Source organism: Hyperolius riggenbachi, chromosome 11 (assembly GCF_040937935.1).
Source record: "Hyperolius riggenbachi isolate aHypRig1 chromosome 11, aHypRig1.pri, whole genome shotgun sequence".
Lineage (NCBI taxonomy): Eukaryota > Metazoa > Chordata > Amphibia > Anura > Hyperoliidae > Hyperolius > Hyperolius riggenbachi.
In genome coordinates, this window is record NC_090656.1 from 160,276,059 (window position 1) to 160,295,920 (window position 19,862).

The window sequence follows — 19,862 nt, forward strand, 5'->3', positions numbered from 1 at the left end:
TAAAACTAATATGGCAATCTCCTTCTGAATTTCAATTGGGACCTTGTATGCTTGTATGCTCAGGTGGCACTACGAATCCTTTCCATCCAATCTCTCAACAGCATATTCCATAGAATTTTGGTAAGTAGGTAGCTAATAACCCTACTGGAGTCGCATTGTAAGCTGCGGCTGAAAGATTCTGACTCTCTCCTGCAGCATGGTGACCAGGTTCGGGAGAGGTCCCGCCTTCTGAGCGTAGCTCCGCCTTCATCCTGTTCGTGACGCCAACAACATGTAACCAGTTTAAAACGGTGGCCAATGAAAAGGCTTCAACGGACACTGACTACACCTTGAAGTTTTTCAAAATTTTATTCTTTAATCAAAAAATGAAATTAGAGCATCTGAGCTAACACCACATCTCATACAACTCCTTTTTAACTCTGTTACTTTTTGTATATCACACTCTTCTTTTCTTCTTTTATCTCATTTACATCACCTGTTAGGGAGCAAAAGTTAGTTTAAAACTTCTCACAAATCAACTCCAATAGAGCAAGAATGCTTTTTTTTAACCATAAAATACACATATTAATTTCCTCATTTCTGACTAAAACTGTATATCATCTGTTTATGTAGTAACTAGAGATTGACAAAAATGCCACTAGCAGTCTCTGTATTACAGTTCCAGTTGGAGAATAATACATGCGCTAAGGAGGCCTTCACAGTTCTTAGAAGTATTCAAATAATAATAATTAGAAAAATAAATTAAAAATAAAATGGGATTAGTGTGGAGAATTTAGTAAATAACAAAAAGAAGGGAAATAATAAAGAAATTGCTCCTGCTTGAAGAGACAAACGAGCCACCCATCCAGGCAAGATAAAAGGAAGTAAACTATCCAAGCTCCACTTTGATGGATGTTGACAGAGAAAACTTTTTCTTTAAAGGGACTCCGAGCAGTGCAGTAACTATGGAAAGATGCATACCATTTTGAAGCTCTCTTTCTCCTCTTTACAACGACACATAAATCGCCACCCCACGCCTTTTAGTTTTCAATATTTTCGCGATCTAAATCACTGTGGTCGCAATTTCGATAGCAAAAATAGCGAAAACTAAAAGGCGTAGGGCGGCGGTTTATATATAGTTAGAAAGAGGAGAAAGAGAGCTTCAAAATGGTATGCATTTTTCCATAGTTTCTGCACTGCTCAGAGTCCCTTTAAAAATACTCCTCTCTTTGCAGATATTTTATCAGATGATGTAGGAAAAAATTAAGCAGCCCAAAAAAACAAAACAATTATTTTTCTCTGAAGAAAAACTCTATTTTACTCTCTTTGCTGAGGTTTAACAGTTCAACAATGCATACGAACAAAATGGTTAGCAGAATTCTTTCTCACTGCAATGCTCTCTCCATATTTTCTCTCTCTCTCTCTGTTTCAGTTTATTGTCAAAAATAGAAAACAATACTCTCATCTTGTAAAAAAAAACATTACTCCGAATAATATACTCCTGGTAATTCCTTGAACATCTTAAATTATGTATCTGGTAGCTATAGGAACTGCTCCCCTTCTCTTTCTTTCCAAGGGCTAACTTTCCACCACAATTTACTCACAGTGGCTTTAAGGGGTAATGTGACCAACCACTGATGGAGCTTTCCCATCTTAAAGGATACCACAACCGAACGGTTGTGGTAAAATTGACTGCAGCACTGTGTAGGGTATAAGGAGTGCATACCTTCCGTGCCTCCAGCCCCCCTCCGTCTGCCGCTGTTCTTAGTTTATAAATGCCGGTGTCCGGCGACTTTCCTGACCCTTACCCCGGACATACTGTGCCCTGTGTGCGCAGTATGTCCTTCCCCCTTGCTTCTGGCCGGCGCATAGTGTGAGGCTCAGAAGCATGCTGTCCCCTTTCTGCTGCGCGTGCGCTCCATTACACAGAGCGTCACATGCTAATCATGTGACGCTCGGTGTAATGGAGCGCAGTATGTCCGGGGTAAGGGTCAGAAAAGTCGCCGGATACCGGCATTTATAAACTAAGAACAGCGGCAGACGGAGGGGGGCTGGAGGCACGGAAAGTATGCACTCCTTATACCCTACACAGTGCTGCAGTCAATTTTACCACAACCGTTCGGTTGTGGTATCCTTTAAACACTGGCCCCTATATACACTAGACTGCGGCTGGACATATCATTCACATGGAAAAGCAAAGGGTTAATCTTGAGACCAGAGGAAAGATTGTCTCTGATAAAGTGGACAGTCATTTATACAGTTTCTGACAGGGAAACCCAGCTGAGGTAGCTTGTTCATTGAGCAGGCAGGACAATCAAATGCTTGTGGTAAATTAGATGGGCTGAGGTCAGAGCCGGATTAAGGCTAAATGGGGCCCTAAGCAAAGTAACTGATTTGGGCCCCCCATCATGTCTTAATAGAATCAGAAGATGCACCTGCACAGCAACATGCCGCACACACCGGGGCAGCCGAGCTACTGGTTGCTATGGGCTTTCCTCTGTGGGTGTACAATGCAGGGAATAGCAGCGGCAAAATGCAGAGTGAGAGATGAATGGCTGGGACATTTGCACTCAGCGGCTGGGGCACCCCTGTGAAGAGGGCGCCAGATATCACAGCAGCAGCACTTTCCCCCTGCATCTCCAGCCTGGCAATAGCAGAAAGTTCTGGACACCGCCAAACCGGAAGCCGTTCCCCAGACAGAATTACATAACCACCCCCACCACTGAACAACCAATTTCCTCCCACACTAGACAGCCACCATGCAGCCTCCATCCCAGTGAATACGATAGTCCAGCAGAGAAGGCAGCCGCAGTGGGGGAGAATGGCAGCACCAGATGACTCACATTCACCTATTGCGATCCAATCAACAGAGGTCCCGTCATCCGGAGCCCATCTGTCTCCTCTAGAGTGCTGCCGCTCTGTTACTACTACTATTACTACTTCCTACTTCCTGTCTGATCTGAGAATCAGGAAGTTCAGAGCGAGCGGCTGCACTGTAGAAAAGACAGATGGGTTTCAGATGACGGGATCTCTATCGCTTGGATCATGGATAGGTGACTGAGCGATTTGCCATCTGCTGCTATCATTCTTGCTGCAGCTGTGGTTCTCTGTGGGAAGGGAGGGCGGAGTGGGCAGCGGCAGAGCGCACAGTAGCAGGAGGGAGATCTAGGAGGAGAGCCTGGCTCTGAAGACAATCAGCAGTGCACGGCATCATTTGACAAGACAAGACAAATAACATTTATATCGCTCTTTTCTCCTAGCGGACTCAAATCGCCAAAGCTGCAGCCACTAGGATGCGCCCTATAAGCAGTAGCAGTGTTAGAGAGACTTGCCTAAGGTCTCCTACTGAATAGGTGCTGGCTTACTGAACAGGCAGAGCCGAGATTCGAACCTTGGTCTCCTGTGCCAGAGGCAGAGCCCTTAAAGGGACTCTGAGCAGTGCCTGTGGGTATGCCTTTAAGCGTACCACAACTAATTAATTACATCCTCACACCTACCAGCATGATGTTTGTAATTATATCCCCCGGGGTTCTTTATATTTTATTGCATTGTGCTGAATCAAGCTGCCGACTTTGAAGAAAAGTCGTCCTGTGTAATACAATGTAACTATGGAAAGATGCATATCATTTTGAAGCTCTCTTTATCCTCTTTCCAATGATAGATAAACCGCCACCCTACGCCTTTTAGTTTTCGCTATTTTCGTCGAAATTGCCGTGGCCGCGATTTCGATCGCGAAAATAGCGAAAACTAAAAGGCATAGGGCAGCGGTTTATATATCATTGGAAAGAGCAGAAAGAGAGCTTTAAAATGATTTCCATAGTTACTGCACTGCTAAGAGTCCCTTTAACCATTATACCATCCAGCCACCGCTGACAGGATGGCTGGTTTATTTGCTGATGGGGCCCCTTTGACTCTGAATGGGGGCCCCAAGCGACTGCTTTTGTTGCCTGGTTGATAATCCGGCCCTGGCTGAGGTGACAGATTTCTTCAAGGAATAAAAGTTTTCTGCCAGCAATGCCAGTAGATAATTAAAAAAAAATGTCACTTTACTTTCTGTTCTGCCAAATAAATTCAGCAATGTCTCTCTCTCCCACTCCTTCAGTCTCTGCCTCTCAGCTGCTCACAAAATTTCTCTGAGGTGTTTCCCTTTTAGATAAAATGCTTATCTGTCCCTCTTCTCCTTAGGTGTCTGCCATCTGTCACTCTGCGGTTGCTATGCCTTCCAGTACTCCCTCTCTGGTGTCCGGTCCGCTGAGGCTCTCATGGCCCACCACATCATGGCATCCTTCCTCCTCTGTCCCCTGCCACCATCTGACTCAAAAAAATCCCCAAAAAATGGTTCGGGATCCCTACTCCTCACACAACAGCTCCACCCCCTTCTCCTCACACACAGCAGCCCCGCTGCCTAGCAACCAGCAGCACAGTATTTGGGCCTACCTACTCAAATCTCACTCCTGGTCAGCAAAATATAATCAAACTGACCAGGAGTGCATAAAAAAGAAATATACACATCAATAAATCATTTACAATGCAGGGATATATTTTGTAAAGCTTACAGACATATCCCAAATGTATAAATAAAATAAGAATTAAATATCACCTGGCACCAAAGGGTGACCACTCCATCGTCCCCCATGTGCTTCCTCACACGTTCCATGGCTCCTTGTTTCTCCAGAGGTGAAAATCACGTTGCATTATAGGACTAATCTATGAGAGCACGGATGCTTGCAGGGTGACATTGCCCCTGCAAGCATCCGTGCTCTCATAGTCACCCCACAATCACACCTGTCAGACCACAACCAAATCCTACTATACATCAATTCGTCAAGCAAACTCTGTACAACAACATCCAGGAAGCCTTTGTAACCTACCACCCACTTTTAAATGGTCCAGAGGATCAACCATAAAGTACAAGGAGACTCTCAACAGACCAGAAGCAATACAGCTACTTCTGGACTATCAAACGTATACCTACAACCCTGATCAACAAGGTGTGCAGCAAGCAGCAAAGTACTTCAACCAGATATTACACACCATTGCAGAAATGGCCAACATAAGAATGACTGCCCAAAAGAGACTATCAAAGAAAAACTCAAACAAATGGTTCGACAGTGAATGCAAGTCACTAAGAAACAACCTACGAGCCATATCGAGCAAAAAACATAGACATCCAAACAACATAGAATTGAGGACAGCACATGACGCCGCACAACGTCAATATAAAGTGACCATTAAAAAGAAAAAACAAAACCACATCCAAAATCGACTCCAACGGCTTGAAGAATCCCTGCAAGACAACTCCTTTTGGGAGACCTGGAAACAAATTGGCAAAAAAACCCAAACAAAATAATCAGCACATCCAAAATGGCCAAGTCTGGCTACAATACTTCAAAGACCTATACAGAGATATTCCTATAAAAGAACTCAGCCCAGAACAACTACAAATATTCAGCAAATTAAAGAACCTGGAGGAGAAGGTGAAAGATTTTCGAAATCCACTTGACACACCTTTCACACTGGAGGAAATAAAAGAGAAGATAAAATCCATGCAAGGCAAAAAAGCTAGTGGCACAGATGGAATCCTATCAGAAGTGATCAGATCTGGCACCCCAGAAATCCATGCTGCAATATGGAAACTATTCAACCTGGTCCTGTACGCCGGTTACTTCCCTGAAGTCTGGAATTAAGGACTCATAACTCCCATTTACAAGAGTGGAGATCACTATGACCCAGCCAACTACAGAGGCATCTGTGTGAGCAGCACACTAGGAAAACTGTTCAACAGCACCCTGAATAAGAGAATCCTCACCTTTCTCACACAGCACAATGTTATCAATAAGAGCCAAGCAGGTTTTATGCCAAACCATCGCACCACCGACCACATCTACACCCTGCACACCCTTATCAAGCACCATGTACACAGACGAAGAAAGGGAAAAATATTTGCCTGCTTTGTGGACTTTAAAAAGTCTTTTGACTCAGTGTGGCATCCAGGTTTGTTCCTGAGACTCCTAGAGAGCGGAATAGGAGGGAAAGCATATGATGTCATAAAGAGCTCATACACTGGGAACAAGTGCAGTGTGAAAGTAAATGGGAAAAGAACACCTTTTTTCCTCCAGGGTTGGGGGGTAAGACAGGGTTGCAGCCTGAGTCCAACACTTTTCAACATATACATCAACAAATTAGCCTCAGCCCTAGAGGCTTCACCATCACCAGGACTCACCCTGCATGACACAACAGTGAAATTCTTACTGTACGCAGATGACCTCTTACTGCTATCACCAAGTAAAGAAGGTCTACAAGACAGCCTAGAAATCCTGGAGAAATTTAGCACAACATGGGCACTCCCCATTAATCTAAAGAAAACCAAAACCATGGTGTTCCAGAGGAAAAACAGGTCAGCCCAGAGCCCATCCTTTATACTCAATGACTGTGAAATCAGCAGAACTGATAAATCAGGAAGCCTTAAGTCAGCCATGGAGGGCCTAAAAGCCAAAGCATGCCGAACGTTCTATGCCATCAGGAAAGAACTGTACCACTTCAAACCACCAGTAAAGGTCTGGCTGAAATTATTTGACAGTGTCATCACCCCAATCCTACTGTATGGAAGTGAAGTATGGGGCCCCACCACCTACCCAGACCAATCAAAATGGGAATCCAGCCCAACAGAAATATTCCACCTTGAGTTCTGCAAACACCTTCTTCATGTCCATCGGAGTACCGGCTCAAACAATGCCTGCCGAGCTGAGCTGGGGAGATTCCCATTACTGCTTGAGATACAGAAGAGAGTGGGCCCACCTACAGAGCAGCAGCCCGGACTCACCCCACTACAAAGCCATGCTGCACAATGAAGGCCAAGAAAAGCCGTGTGCACTGAAAGTCGTGGTCAGCTCTATACTCCCTCCAACCCCCGACCCACAGGTCATAACAAAAGTCCAGATAAAACACACCACAGCCAAAACAAAGAAGACTATGGCTATCATTCATAAAGGAGCTGTCGGTAAGGGGAATCAATGCGGGAAAACACCGCTGCCGGTATTTTAGACTTCTGGGTGGGTATTCATAAAAATGTATCCATGTTCGGTAGCAGTGCGTAGATTCTCCGAACTAGGCTGGCGGTAGGCAGGCGGTAGGCTTGCGGAGACACGGAAGTTGATGAGTTTATACATTTCTCCGTGTGTCCTGCTCTGCTGCAGCTGCCTGGGAGGTCTGTGTGTCTCCATTCACTTACATTGTTATCGCCACATTAGAGTTAGCGGTACTTCCCGACCTCACACCGCTTGCGGTGTGAGGTCGGGAATTAACATTTTGTTCATGAATTAACATTTTGCTACATTTGTTCCGATAATCACTGCACAAGGCGGTGATTTATCACTCTGCTCGGTAGTGTCATTTTTTCATGCGGAAAGAGCCTTTATGAATGCTGACTTTGCCGAGTGTTCGGTAAAGTCAGCTGTTTTAAGCATTTCCGCATGCGGAAATGCTTTATGAATGATAGCGTATGTGAAAAAATGGAGGAGTGAAATAAAACAGTCACAAAAGCTAACCATATACCAGTCTCTACAAAGAGAATATAAAATGGCCCCATACCTGGAAAAGCTGCAAAACTCTCAAGAGAGGAAAATCCTGAGTGTCTACAGATTGAGTGCTCACAACCTCGAAATAGAGTCTGGGAGACACAGACAGACGTACAAACCCAGGGAGGAGAGACTATGCTAACACTGTGAGCAGAAGACCCTTGAGGATGAAAGCCACTTCCTATTGCACTGCCCCAAATATACTGCAACCAGGGACACTTACTTTAAGAAATTGTTGGAACTATTCCCAAACTTTCTCACACTAGAAGATGAGAGAAAAACATATATCCTACTGGGAGAGGAGGAATCCACAGTGACAATCGCTGCACACTATCTCACAGCATGCCACAGACTGAGAGGAGCATAACGGAACTGTAAACCTAAAAAATGTCCACAGACTGCTTAGCCATTGTCCCCCTACCCCACCCCCTCCCATGTCCCCTATTTCCCCTTGCTTTGGAAATACCTGTAATGAATCTTGGTCATGCCAATAAAGCTATCTTTGATTTGATTTTATTCGATCTAATCAGGTTGCAAGATTGGACCCTATATTTAGCAGTCTAAAAACTGCAACAGTTTACATTTCCCATTGAAAATTAATGGCTGAAATTTGATTGGCTATTGCAGGCTTCATTCACTTTCCCTGAATTTTAACCCCAGTCACAATGTGACTGACTGTCAAGTTTGAGGATTCGGGTTGATATCAAGAATAGTTGGTCCAAGTTTGGTGACCGTACCAAAACTGTACTTGTGACAGCAATTAGAAAATAGCTACATTTTGAATGGCTATTTTAGCTCTACCCACTTTTGGCATCCCAAAAATTTCACATTTTTATTAAGGCTGCCATCAAGAATAGTTGGTCCAAGTATGGGGACTGTAGCAAAACTGTATGTTTTAGTATAGATAGCCAGATGTGCCCCGTTTTAGCCCGTGTAGAAATCTAGATGTGGCCTTTTAATTGCCCCCCAGTATAGATAGCCAGATCTGCCCTTTATTAGCCCCTCCCCCATAGATAGCCAGATGTGCCCCTTTATAATCCCCCATCCCCCCTAATATAAATAGCCAGATGTGCCTTTTTATTTTCCTCCCTCATAGGTAGCCAGATATGCCCCTTTATTTCTCCCTCCATAGCTAGCCAGGTGTGACCCTTTATTTTTTGCCCCTTTCCCTAGTATAAATAGCCAGATGTGCCCCTTTTTTTGATGACCCCAGTATAGATAGCCAGGTGTGCCCATTTATTAGCCCCATAAAAGTAGCCAGGTGTCTGGTGTGCTGTATTAGGTGCCCTCTCCCCTTTGCAGTGATCAGCAAGCAGAGATGGTAAGCATCTTTCACCTGTACTCATTGCAGTGGTGATCATTGTCCCCTCCAAGCAGTACCACTGTCAGCCTTGCTATGCTGAATGGATTGGGTCTTGGTTTGATGACAGCATCAAGCTGGGACCTGGATGATTTGGCATAGTGAAGCTGACAGCGGTACTGCGCGGAAGGGGCCACAATCGCTGCGGGAGTGAGGACAGGTGATAGATACTGTAAAGAATAGCGGAGATGCCGCCGCAGAGACTAGCGGCATGGCGGCTATCTCCGCGGGTCAGCCGGCGGCCTCTGCCGCGCGGTTAAACGCTCAAGGTATCCATGGTCCTTCCATTGCTCACAGGTTAAGGGCTACGCGCGCGAGAGCAGAGCTACAGGACCTTTATGCAGCTAAGAGGGCGGTCAGCTGATCCTGCAGTCAGCTGACTCCAGTGGGCATCCGGATTGGCTGAGGGATGGGGGCGGCGCTGTGGAGCTTGCTGAGTATATATAGAGCAGGCCTGTCAGTAGCTCCACGTCTGCTGTTGCATATGCTATATTGTGTTAGCTTTTAGACCCCAGTCAGTTCCCAAAGTGTGTTAGTACGAGGCGGAGCTGGGAATTCACACTTAGCTAGATTCTGTTGATAGCTTTAAAGTACTAGTGCATTGTTTATTTGTTATGACCGATTGCTTCCTCTGACTATTCTTCCGTTTGTCGATTCTGTACCTCAGTCTATCTGATTCACGTTGCCGACCCAGCCTGTCCATGACGTTGAATCAGTCTTCTGATTCTGTACTTTGTCTGTCCGCTCATTGCCAAACTCTGCCTGTCTTACCACTCTACCCGCACTGGTGGGCCCTGCCACCAGTGAGGGAAATCAGTTTCCTGCACCAATCTCCCAGGTGTAGGATACTGCTTTCTAGTCAGGGTGCCTGCTCTTCAGGTATCCTAGGCTGCAATACTATCTGTGTCACTCGCCATTAGGCTGCAGTACTATCTGTGTCACTTGCTAGGCTGCAGTACTGTCTGTGTCACTCAAGCTTAGGCTGCAGTAACGCCTGAATCACACTGGGCTTCAGCACCAATTGTATCAACTACTCCTAGGCTGCTAAACAGTCCGCTCTATCTGTTCTTCTAGAGAGCCTGTGTTCAGCTCTACTGTGGTTCTCTCCTTATACTGTGCACCAAACACTACCGGGCTGCAGTACACTCTGAATCACTTGCTCTACAAGTGATCAGTCATCCAGCATTAGTGTATTATCCACATTAGACTTCTTGCCTGCAGTACTGTCGGACTCACCCCGCCATTAGGTGAGCAGCAGCTGCAGGCTGAGTCACCCGCTCCTCGGGTAGGCTCCCTCATCTGAATTCCTGTTACACCTAAACACCATCCTCCAATGGTTGTTATGTGTCAGGCTATACTAGTATTATTGGTGATTCTGCAGATCACCATATAATCAGGTATAGCATCTGTATTATTGGTGATACTGCAGATCACCAATAATCAGAAATATCTGTGTTGCTGACACCGATCGTTACAGATACTTACTGAATATTGTCCCTACTGCCCGATTGCTGCATTGGGCGGAGAGGTGGATGCTGGGCATTTGGGTGGGATGCAAATGTACTGTACGTTATTGAATATACTGTAGGTTAGTAATAAAGTGGTTAATTTGGTTGACATCAACAATATTTGGTGCAAATTTTAGTGACATTAGCTAAAATAGCTAAATTTTGATTAGCTGTTTTTAGCTCCACCCGCTTTTGGGCATGCCCAAAAATTCACATTTTAATTTGACATGTTATCAAGAATAGGTGGCCCAAAGTTGTCGACTAAAGCTGTAAACTGTACAACGCTTATAAAATAGCCAAATTTTAATTACTTTTGGGCATTCCCCAAAATTTAAAGTTTTAATTCAGGTAGATGTTAAGAATATTTGGTCCAAGTTTAGTGATTATAGCTTCAAAACTGTACGTGTGGCAGTGATAAGAAAACAGCTATATTTTGATTGGCTGTTTTTAGCTCCACCCGCTTTTGGGCAATTCCCTCCCTCCCCCCAATTCACATTTGAGTTCAGGTTGTCATCAAGAATAGGTGGTACAAGTTTGACTGTAGCTTCCAAACTGTACAATTAGCAGCGTTTGTAGAGGCAAGTTCTCTCCTATGCTCCAATTGCTACTCTGCAGTTAGCAGTGTGGTGTGGTTGAATCTGTTAAAACTAGGTGTGCTGTGCATTAGCAGACAACATGCAGGTTTGCAGTTGCAGTGAATCATCATTAATTGTATGCTTAACCATGTGCTCCACAGTTTGCATTACTGTTTTTCGTGTAAGTCATTTACAGTGGTCTCATAGGAAATTAAGTACATAAACTGATTTCAGTTCCACTTTAAGTATACTGACTTACATTTGTTGTCCTTTAGGTGTACTATATTATATAATGTACAGCTTGTGATGAGAACTGCGTATGGTAGATGATTTGTTTCATATTTTTTTTTTATAGCTGTACATCATGTATGTAAACAAAACACTATTAAACCTCAAATATGACCATCACACTGAATTTAATGTCTATGTTTTTGTTTATAACTAGGTTTTAATTTTTCCTGAAGGTACTTGTACAAATCGTTCCTGCATAATATCATTTAAGCAAGGTACGTTTTTCATTGTTACCATTGAGCTAAATAAATAAATATGTAAATTTGATGGGATATCCAATTGTGGCAAAATTTGTAACTGTCTTTAACCACTTAAGGGCCGCGGTGTTAAACCCCATAGGGACCAGGCCATTTTTTAATAATTAGGCCACTGCAGCTTTAAGGCCTCACTGCAGGGCCATACAACCAAGCAAACAAGTGACCCCGCCCCTTTCTGCCCACCAACAGAGCTTTCTGTTGGTGGGCTCTGATCGCTCCCGGGATGTTTGTTTTTTTATAAATATTTATTCTACATTTTTTAAACCAAATACACCAATTTTATTATTTATTTTTCTAATGCTCCCTCCCTCCCCCCGCGATCGGCTGTCATAGCTTCAGCCTATGACAGTGGATCGCTCCGTGTGATCTGATGTCAGGGTAGCAAACTATTCCTCTCACTTTGGCAACTGCCACTTCAATCTACTTCCATTGGGCCTACGCTACAGGTCCATCTCCAACAGCATTTCCAGGCCCAGGAACTCCTTCTTCCCCCAAGCCATCCAGGCTCTCAACTCAGGAGCCCCCTTCCCCCCCCCCCCCCCCCCACACACACACACAAACACAAAAACTCAAATAGCACTTTCTGATATGTAATGTATGTGTTTATGTCACTATGTTCCCACCAGAAACTTGCACTTTATCCTACCCTATTTCTTTATTTTTGCACTAATACTGAGCTGTCTGTGCCAACAACAATTCCTTGTACAATACCCTGTAATTGGAAAAAAAAAGGATTCTGATTTTTATGAGGAATGTTTGGACAGCAGTGACGTCATTCAGTTTTGGGTCAAGAGTCTTGACATCTGCCAAAATTGACACAGTATGGCATCAAGGTTCTTTCTTGCCCGGCATCCAGTGTTCTGTCTGAAAGAACCTTCAGTGCTGGTGGTGGAGTTACTTTAAACAATTGATCACAACTGTCACCAGAAAATGTCAATCACCTTACTTTTTTGTTTAAATAAACAAAAGGTGGTTTACTAGCAAATATAAGCCCCCACTGCAGGTGTCACTGATTGGCACAAGATTTGTGTCAAAACAAACTGTTTCTATAAACTCAGTATGTGAATGTTCTTCTTATAGTGTGGTGCCCAAAAATGTAATTTAACTGTATTTGAAAACATTTTCCTATTCTAACTTCAAAGTACCCCTGAACTGAGAGGGGGTTTAATTGTTCTAGGTGCAGTTTTGTGAACAGTGCTGTGACATATGTTATAACACCATCCTCTCAGTCCAGTGCCCCCAGGGGTCCCTGCTCTAGTCAGCCGAAATGTTCGACTGACTAAAACGTTGAATATGGGAAGGGAGGAAATGGCAGTTATCCTTCCTAGGAAAACCCCCAATCACGCCCACTTGTACCGCCGTAATTTTAATAACTGTTTAAAAAAATCCACAGCATACCTCACCTACTACGAGTTCCCTTCACTGTCTCTTCCGCTCTGTCATCTCTCTCGTTCTGCTGCTGTGTCCTCTCGTATCTGCCGGCATTTTAACCCCTATGGCGCTGACCCTTCAGGGTTATTTCCAGGGCAGCACCATAGTGGTGAAAATCGATCGGAAAGTAAATCTGCCAAAAAAACTCATTGTGTATTCCCACCATATGCTTTGATGAAGACTGTAACATGGTGTTAGATTGCTGTGAGAACTAGCGGGACCGGCGCCGCCGCGCTGGGCAGCCGGCTGACTCCGTCACTCGTGCGGAGCAGCCGGCACACTCTGCGAGGGACACCGCCGCCGCGACTGGTGACACGGCGGCGGGTCTCGCATGGCGGCAGGCGGAATTCTCTCCGCAAGCGGACGCGGACCCGGGGCCTGGCCTCTCTACTTCTCAGAGGCAAAGGGTCACACGCGCGCGCGAGGAGGCAGGACTTTTACCTTCAAAGTAGGAGGCTCAGCTGACTCACTAGTCAGCTGACCTCAGGAGGTGTCCTGATTGGTTGGGGCTCTGGGGCGGCGCTGAGTAGCTCTCTAGCTACATATACAACTTGCCTGTCAGTAGCAAGTTGTCTGCTGTCGTGAATACACTGTTTGTGTTAGCGCGCAGACCTTAGTGCAGTGCCCAGGTGTTGATACTAAGGATTTCACACCTTAGCTTAGGAATATTATTGTATATTGATCTGTGTTTTGACTCTGGCTATCCCTGACTACTCCATCTCTTGCTGATCTTGTACCGTTGCCTATCTGATCCTTGTTGCCGACCTCTGCCCGTTTACCGATTACTCTTCTGTCTTCTGCTCCTGTACTGTTGCCGTCATCTCTGTTGCCGAACCCTTGCCTGTCTGACCCTTCTCCCCTCAGTGGAACGTCTCCCACTGGAGGGTTATCTCTGAGGCTTGCCTCTCCGAGACGCCTGCCCCAAGCAGACGATTACTGCTAGGGGTCGAGATTTCTCACACAGCCTGGTTAGAGGATCTCACTCACGGGGTTCCCATTCAGAGGTAACCACACCTCTGAGAAATTACCGTGAGGTGGATATTTCCACACTTCTGTTATTTTACTGTCTTTATTGTGTTACTTTTGCTGTCGTGCCCAGAGGTTAGCAATATATCTGTATTATCGGTGATTCTGCAGATCGCCAATTATGGGGTATATATCTGCATTCTTGGTGATACTGCAGATCACCAATAATCAGATTCTCTCTGTGTGCTAACATATATCATGACAGAACAGCAGACCATTAGTATGGAAGCACTATGCAGTCAGATCGAGACTCTAACCAACTCGCTTAATAACCTCATTGAGGTGGTTAATACGCAACAGACCCAGATCAATCAATTGGCTGGGTCTGTACGGGTCTTGCAGACGACTGTGGCCACAGTGCAATCCCCTCCGGCCACAGATCTCCGCATGCCAGTGCCCAAAAAGTTTTCAGGGCAAAGACCTGACTTCCAGAACTTTCGTAACCAGATTTTATCTTACTTTGAGTTACAACCTACTCAGTCAGGTTCTGAGCAGCAAAGGGTGACCTTTATTAAGACGTTATTGTCCGGGGAATCGCAAACCTGGGTGTATGGTCTTCCACCCGAGGATACGGCTCTCGCGTCAGTTGAGGAGTTTTTCAAAGCGATGGCCATAATTTATGATGATCCGGATGCTTCGATCACTGCCGAGAGGAAGCTCAAAACTTTCAGGCAGGGTCGAGACACGGTTGAAGTTTACGCGGCAGAGTTCAGAAAGTGGGCTGTGTCATCTAGGTGGGAGTCTCACGCTTTGTTAGATTGTTTTTTGTCAGGCCTATCAGACGCAGTAATACTAGAGAAAGATAAAGCGCGCCATAGTGCATTAAATGTGAAGGAATTTTATTAACAGTTAAAAGTTATACTCACAAACATGAGTGATAAAAGCGCATTTCAGCGGACTGCCAACCGCTTGTCTCTGCAGTAGGGAGTCTTTTGGAGCGCAGGATATCTTCGTGTTTGTTTGTGACTATCAGACGCAGTCTCTGAGTTATTGTTGGGACACCCAGAGCCCAAGTCCGTGGATGACGCCATTTCCTTGGCGATACGGGCGGACCGCAGGTTGCGCTATCAGCACCAGTCGAGAGGCAGGAATGTAGTGAGAGTCTTCTCTCATGCATCCTCATCGCCTGCCCCTCCTACCGACGAGCCGATGCAAATCGGGCACTCTCAGTTGACTCGAGCCGAGAAGGAGCGTAGAAGGGCAGAAAACCTTTGTTTATATTGTGCAGAGCAGGGTCATATTGCTCAAATTTGCCCCAGGAAATCGGGAAACGCTGCTGTCTAGGTGTAGTTAGAGGTAATACCCTAGACACACAGAGCTTACCTCTATGTCAGAATAATCGGTTACTTCTCCCGTGTTCCATTTCCTGGGGGAATTTTACTGTTAATACTGAAGCTTTTGTGGACTCTGGGTCCGTGACCAATTTTATAGATTACGAATTTGTGAAAGGACTGGGTATTCCCTTACAGCCCTTAGACCGACAAATAGTCATCACCGCTGTAGATGACTCTCCTCTACAGTGTAGACAACCTCTCTCTCAGACCCCAAGGTTGTCATGCACGATAGGGGTACTACATAAAGAGAGTCTACAGTTTCTTGTTTTGCGCATGGCAACCTCCACCGTTATTCTCGGTATGCCCTGGTTACAGCTCCATTCCCCACAAATAGACTGGGCCTTAGGTCAGTTACTCAGCTGGTCACCTTATTGCCATAATCATTGTTTGGGGAGGATTGCTATGTGTGCTGCCAAGGTAGAGGTTAAGGGGATACCAGCACAGTACGCTGAATTTGCGGATGTGTTTTGTCCTAAGTCCGCTGATAAACTCCCACCACATCGAAGTTTCGACTGTCCTATCGACCTAAGATCTGGTTGTATGCCTCCAAGGGGTTATCTCTATAATCTTTCCGGACCAGAGAAACAGGCAATGCAGGAGTACATTACTGAGAACCTGGCTAAGGGCTTCATCCGCCCTTCTCGGTCACCAGCTGGGGCGGGGGTTTTTTTGTTAAAAAGAAAGATGGTGGTCTTAGACCTTGTATTGACTACCGAGGTCTAAACAAGATCACCATAAAGAATCGCTATCCATTAGCTCTGATAGACGATCTTTTTGCCTAGATTACCAATGCCACTATTTTTTCGAAATTGGACCTACGTGGGGCATACAACCTGGTACGCATTAGGGCTGGTGACGAGTGGAAGACGGCCTTCAATACACCCGACGGGCATTACGAGTATCGGGGTATGCCCTTCGGGTTGTGTAACGCCCCGGCCGTCTTCCAGGACTTGATTAACGAGGTCTTCAGGGAGGTGTTGGGGAGGTTTGTTGTGGTATATCTCAATAACATATTGATTTTCTCTCCAAACCTCGAGGAGCATCGCAAACATGTCAAATATGTGTTGAAGAGATTGAGACAAAACTTATTGTATGCAAAACTAGAGAAATGCCTTTTTGAGGTCACTCAGATTCCTTTTCTGGGATACATCATCTCAACGTCAGGGCTCTCGATGGATCCAGAAAAGGTCTCGGCAGTCCTAGAGTGGCCGCAACCGGTAGGCTTGAAGGCACTGCAGAGATTCCTTGGTTTTTCTAACTACTACCGGAGATTTATCAAAGGATTATCTTCGGTAGTAGCCCCCCTGACTAATCTAACCAAGAAAGGGGCCGACCCCTCTCAGTGGTCCTCGGAGGCCCAGGCCGCATTTAATACCCTGAAGAAACTGTTTTGCTCGGCACCTATACTGAGACATGTTAACATTGCTCTTCCTTTCATAGTAGAGGTAGATGCCTCAGAGATCGGGGTGGGGGCTGTGCTGTCTCAGCGCTCGGGTCTGCAGGGCAAGACACATCCTTGTGCCTATTTCTCACGCAGGCTTTCTCCTGTTGAGAGAAACTACGATGTGGGCAACAGGGAACTGCTGGCCATCAAGTTAGCCTTCCAGGAATGGCGCCATTGGCTGGAGGGTGCAGAACACACCATCACTGTATATACTGACCATAAGAACCTGGAGTATATTGAGGGGGCTAAGCGGCTTACTCCTCGTCAGGCCCGCTGGTCCCTATTTTTCTCGCGTTTTAGATTTGTTGTCACGTACACCCCAGGTTCCAAAAACATTAAGGCAGACGCTCTCTCCAGATGTTTTGAACCAGAGACAGCTCAGCCCGCACTTCCCGAGAGCATTTTACCACACAAGGTGGTGCTGGCAGCCACTGAAACCTGGGAAGACTGGGCAGTCACACTGGCGCCTCACCAGCTGGATACCCCGAAAGGAAAACAGGAAGGGGTTCTCTTTGTTCCACTCCCGTTTCGTTTACGAGTCATGCAGCTATTCCATGCCCATAAGAACACTGGTCACCCAGGGGTCACCCGCACTTAAGACCTACTCACAAGGTGTGTTTGGTGGCCTTCATTGGCCTCTGATTGCAGAGAGTTTGTCAGAGAGTGTGTGGTGTGTGCCAGGAGTAAACCGTCTCGCCAGGCTCCAGTGGGTACCTTACAACCCTTACCAATTCCGAGTGAACCATGGACCCATCTGTCCATGGACTTCATTGGCGAGCTTCCCAGGTCGGAGGGTATGACTGTGATATGGGTGATCGTGGACAGGTTCAGCAAGATGGCCCATTTTGTTCCTCTTAAAGGATTCCCATCATCTCAAGAGTTAGCCGACCTCTTCATACAGCACATCTTCCGATTACATGGGATTCCGGATGATGTGGTATCGGGTAGAGGAGTCCAATTTATATCAAGGTTTTGGATTGCTTTTTGCCATAATTTGGGTATGAACCTGTCCTTCTCGTCTGGGTATCACCCACAGACCAACGGGCAGACCGAGAGGGTTAATCAGGCACTGGAACAATTCCTGAGGTGTTATGTGGCAGATGCACAAACGGAATGGGTTAAATTCTTACCCTTTGCTGAATTTGCTCACAACAACTTCTTCTCAAGTTGTTGTGCTTGTCCCCTTTTCAGGTTGTGTCAGGAAGGTCCCCTAAATTTTCCCCATTGCCGTTGTGCTCCTCTCCCTTCCCAGCCCTGGAAGAATGGCAGAAGGTTTTAAAGAAACTTTGGGGACAAGTAAAGGAGAATTTGGGAATAGCCTTCCAGAATGAAAAGAAACAGGCCGACAAGAGACGGTCTGTTGAGTGGCACTTTTCTCCTGGGGACATGGTGTGGGTGTCAACAAGACATTTGGCACTCAGACAACCGTCCACCAAGTTGGGGCCCAAGTTCATAGGGCCTTATCCGGTGGCCCGAAAGATCAATGAGGTCTCGTATGTGATTGATCTCCCAGCCAGCATGAGAGGTGGGAGATCGTTCCATGTTTCTTTGTTGAAACCAGCAGTATATGTGGATTCCGCTCCTCCCCCCCCCCAGTGATAGTGGAAGGCCAGACAGAGTACGAGCAGGGCCGGCCCACTCATGAGGCGGGGTGAAACTTTTGCCTCAGGCGGCAAATTTCCAGGGGCGGCACCCGCCCGTCCGTGGGTGCGGGGAGCCGGCCCGCCGAGCTGGAGGGGTAGCTGGCAGGACGGGGGTATTGGGCCAGCGGCGGGGAGGGGGGTCGGACCCCCCCCTCCCTCGCCTGGGTCCCCCGTCCTCCGCTCCCCTCCAGCCTAAATAGAAGCAGCCGTATGTGTAAGAGGCACGGGCGGGGAAACACTCACCTCCTCCTCGCTCCAGCGTGCGCTCCACTGACATCACTTCCTGCAACGCTGCAGGAAGTGACGTCAGTTGAACGCACGCTGGGAAGAGGTGAGTGTCCTCCCCGCCCGTGCCTCTTACACATACGGCTGCTTCTATTTAGGCTGGAGGGGAGCGGAGGACGGGGGACCCAGGCGAGGGAGGGGGGGTCCGACCCCCCTCCCCGCCGCTGGCCCAATACCCCCGTCCTGCCAGCTACCCCTCCAGCTCGGCGGCCCCCCAGAGCGGCCCCCCCGAGGGGGAGGGGGCGGCGGTGACAATTTTTTAACAATTTGCCTCAGGCGGCAAAAAGTCTAGGGCCGGCCCTGAGTACGAGGTGGGGAAAATGTTGGATTCCCGGCTGGTACAGAATTCCGTACAGTATCTGGTCCATTGGAAAGGGTATGGGGTGGAGGACAGATCTTGGGTACCTGAGAATCGCATGCATGCTGAGAAATTAAAGAAGAAGTTCCATCAGTTACATCCTGAGAAACCGGGTAGGAAGTGTCCAGAGTCCACTCCTCAATGGGGGGGGGGGGGGGGGGAACTGTGAGAACTAGCGGGACCGCCGCCGCCGCGCTGGGCAGCATGGCTGCGGTCTCCGCTTCCCAGCCGGCTGACTCCTTCACTCGTGCGGAGCAGCCGGCTGTAACGATTGTGGAACTTTCTCTGTGATCAGCGCACAACGCGTGCGCTGACACTGCGGAAATCCTCCACAAGCGTATATTTGCAGGCACCCAGCAAAAGTTGCTACGCACCTGTAGAGGGAAATTCCTGTCGGCAGATGGCGCTGGGAAGTGCAGAGGAACCAATCCTCTGTACCTCCACAAGTGCCAGACAGGAATTGTACGAAGCGCAGAACGCAATCGCAAGAGAGGCAATTGCGAATGAGATTGAGCAAAGGGATAGGTTGTATGTGTGTGCGCCAATCCAGTCGCCACCCCGCGACCGCGCACACACAACAGCAGATACGAAATAGGAACGCGATCGCGAGAGGTGCGATCGCCAGACGTGACACAAGGCAGATCAGAATAGAATATGAGGGTAGCAAAGGCACAGCAAATACAATAAGGAGATACGGAAAATAATAAACGCTAGCTAACCGCGAACACCGCACTCATTCGCAACAGTGCACGCGGTTATGCGCGATCTCCACGTGATAAGCACAATAGAGACAA

General features: G+C 46.8%; 1 protein-coding gene across 6 annotated transcripts in view; it reads left to right on the forward strand.

Moving 5' to 3' along the window:
- Positions 1–19,862, forward strand: part of LPCAT2 (lysophosphatidylcholine acyltransferase 2) — a 390,784-nt gene that overhangs the window by 190,792 nt on the left and 180,130 nt on the right. For 5 of the 6 annotated variants that reach the window (XM_068260828.1, XM_068260829.1, XM_068260830.1 and 2 more), the window contains one exon: positions 11,445–11,505. The exons of the other annotated variant lie outside the window; for it this stretch is intronic. In XM_068260828.1, coding sequence (XP_068116929.1) covers positions 11,445–11,505 — 61 coding nt within the window. The remainder of the gene's footprint in view (positions 1–11,444; positions 11,506–19,862) is intronic. 6 annotated transcript variants of the gene reach the window in all.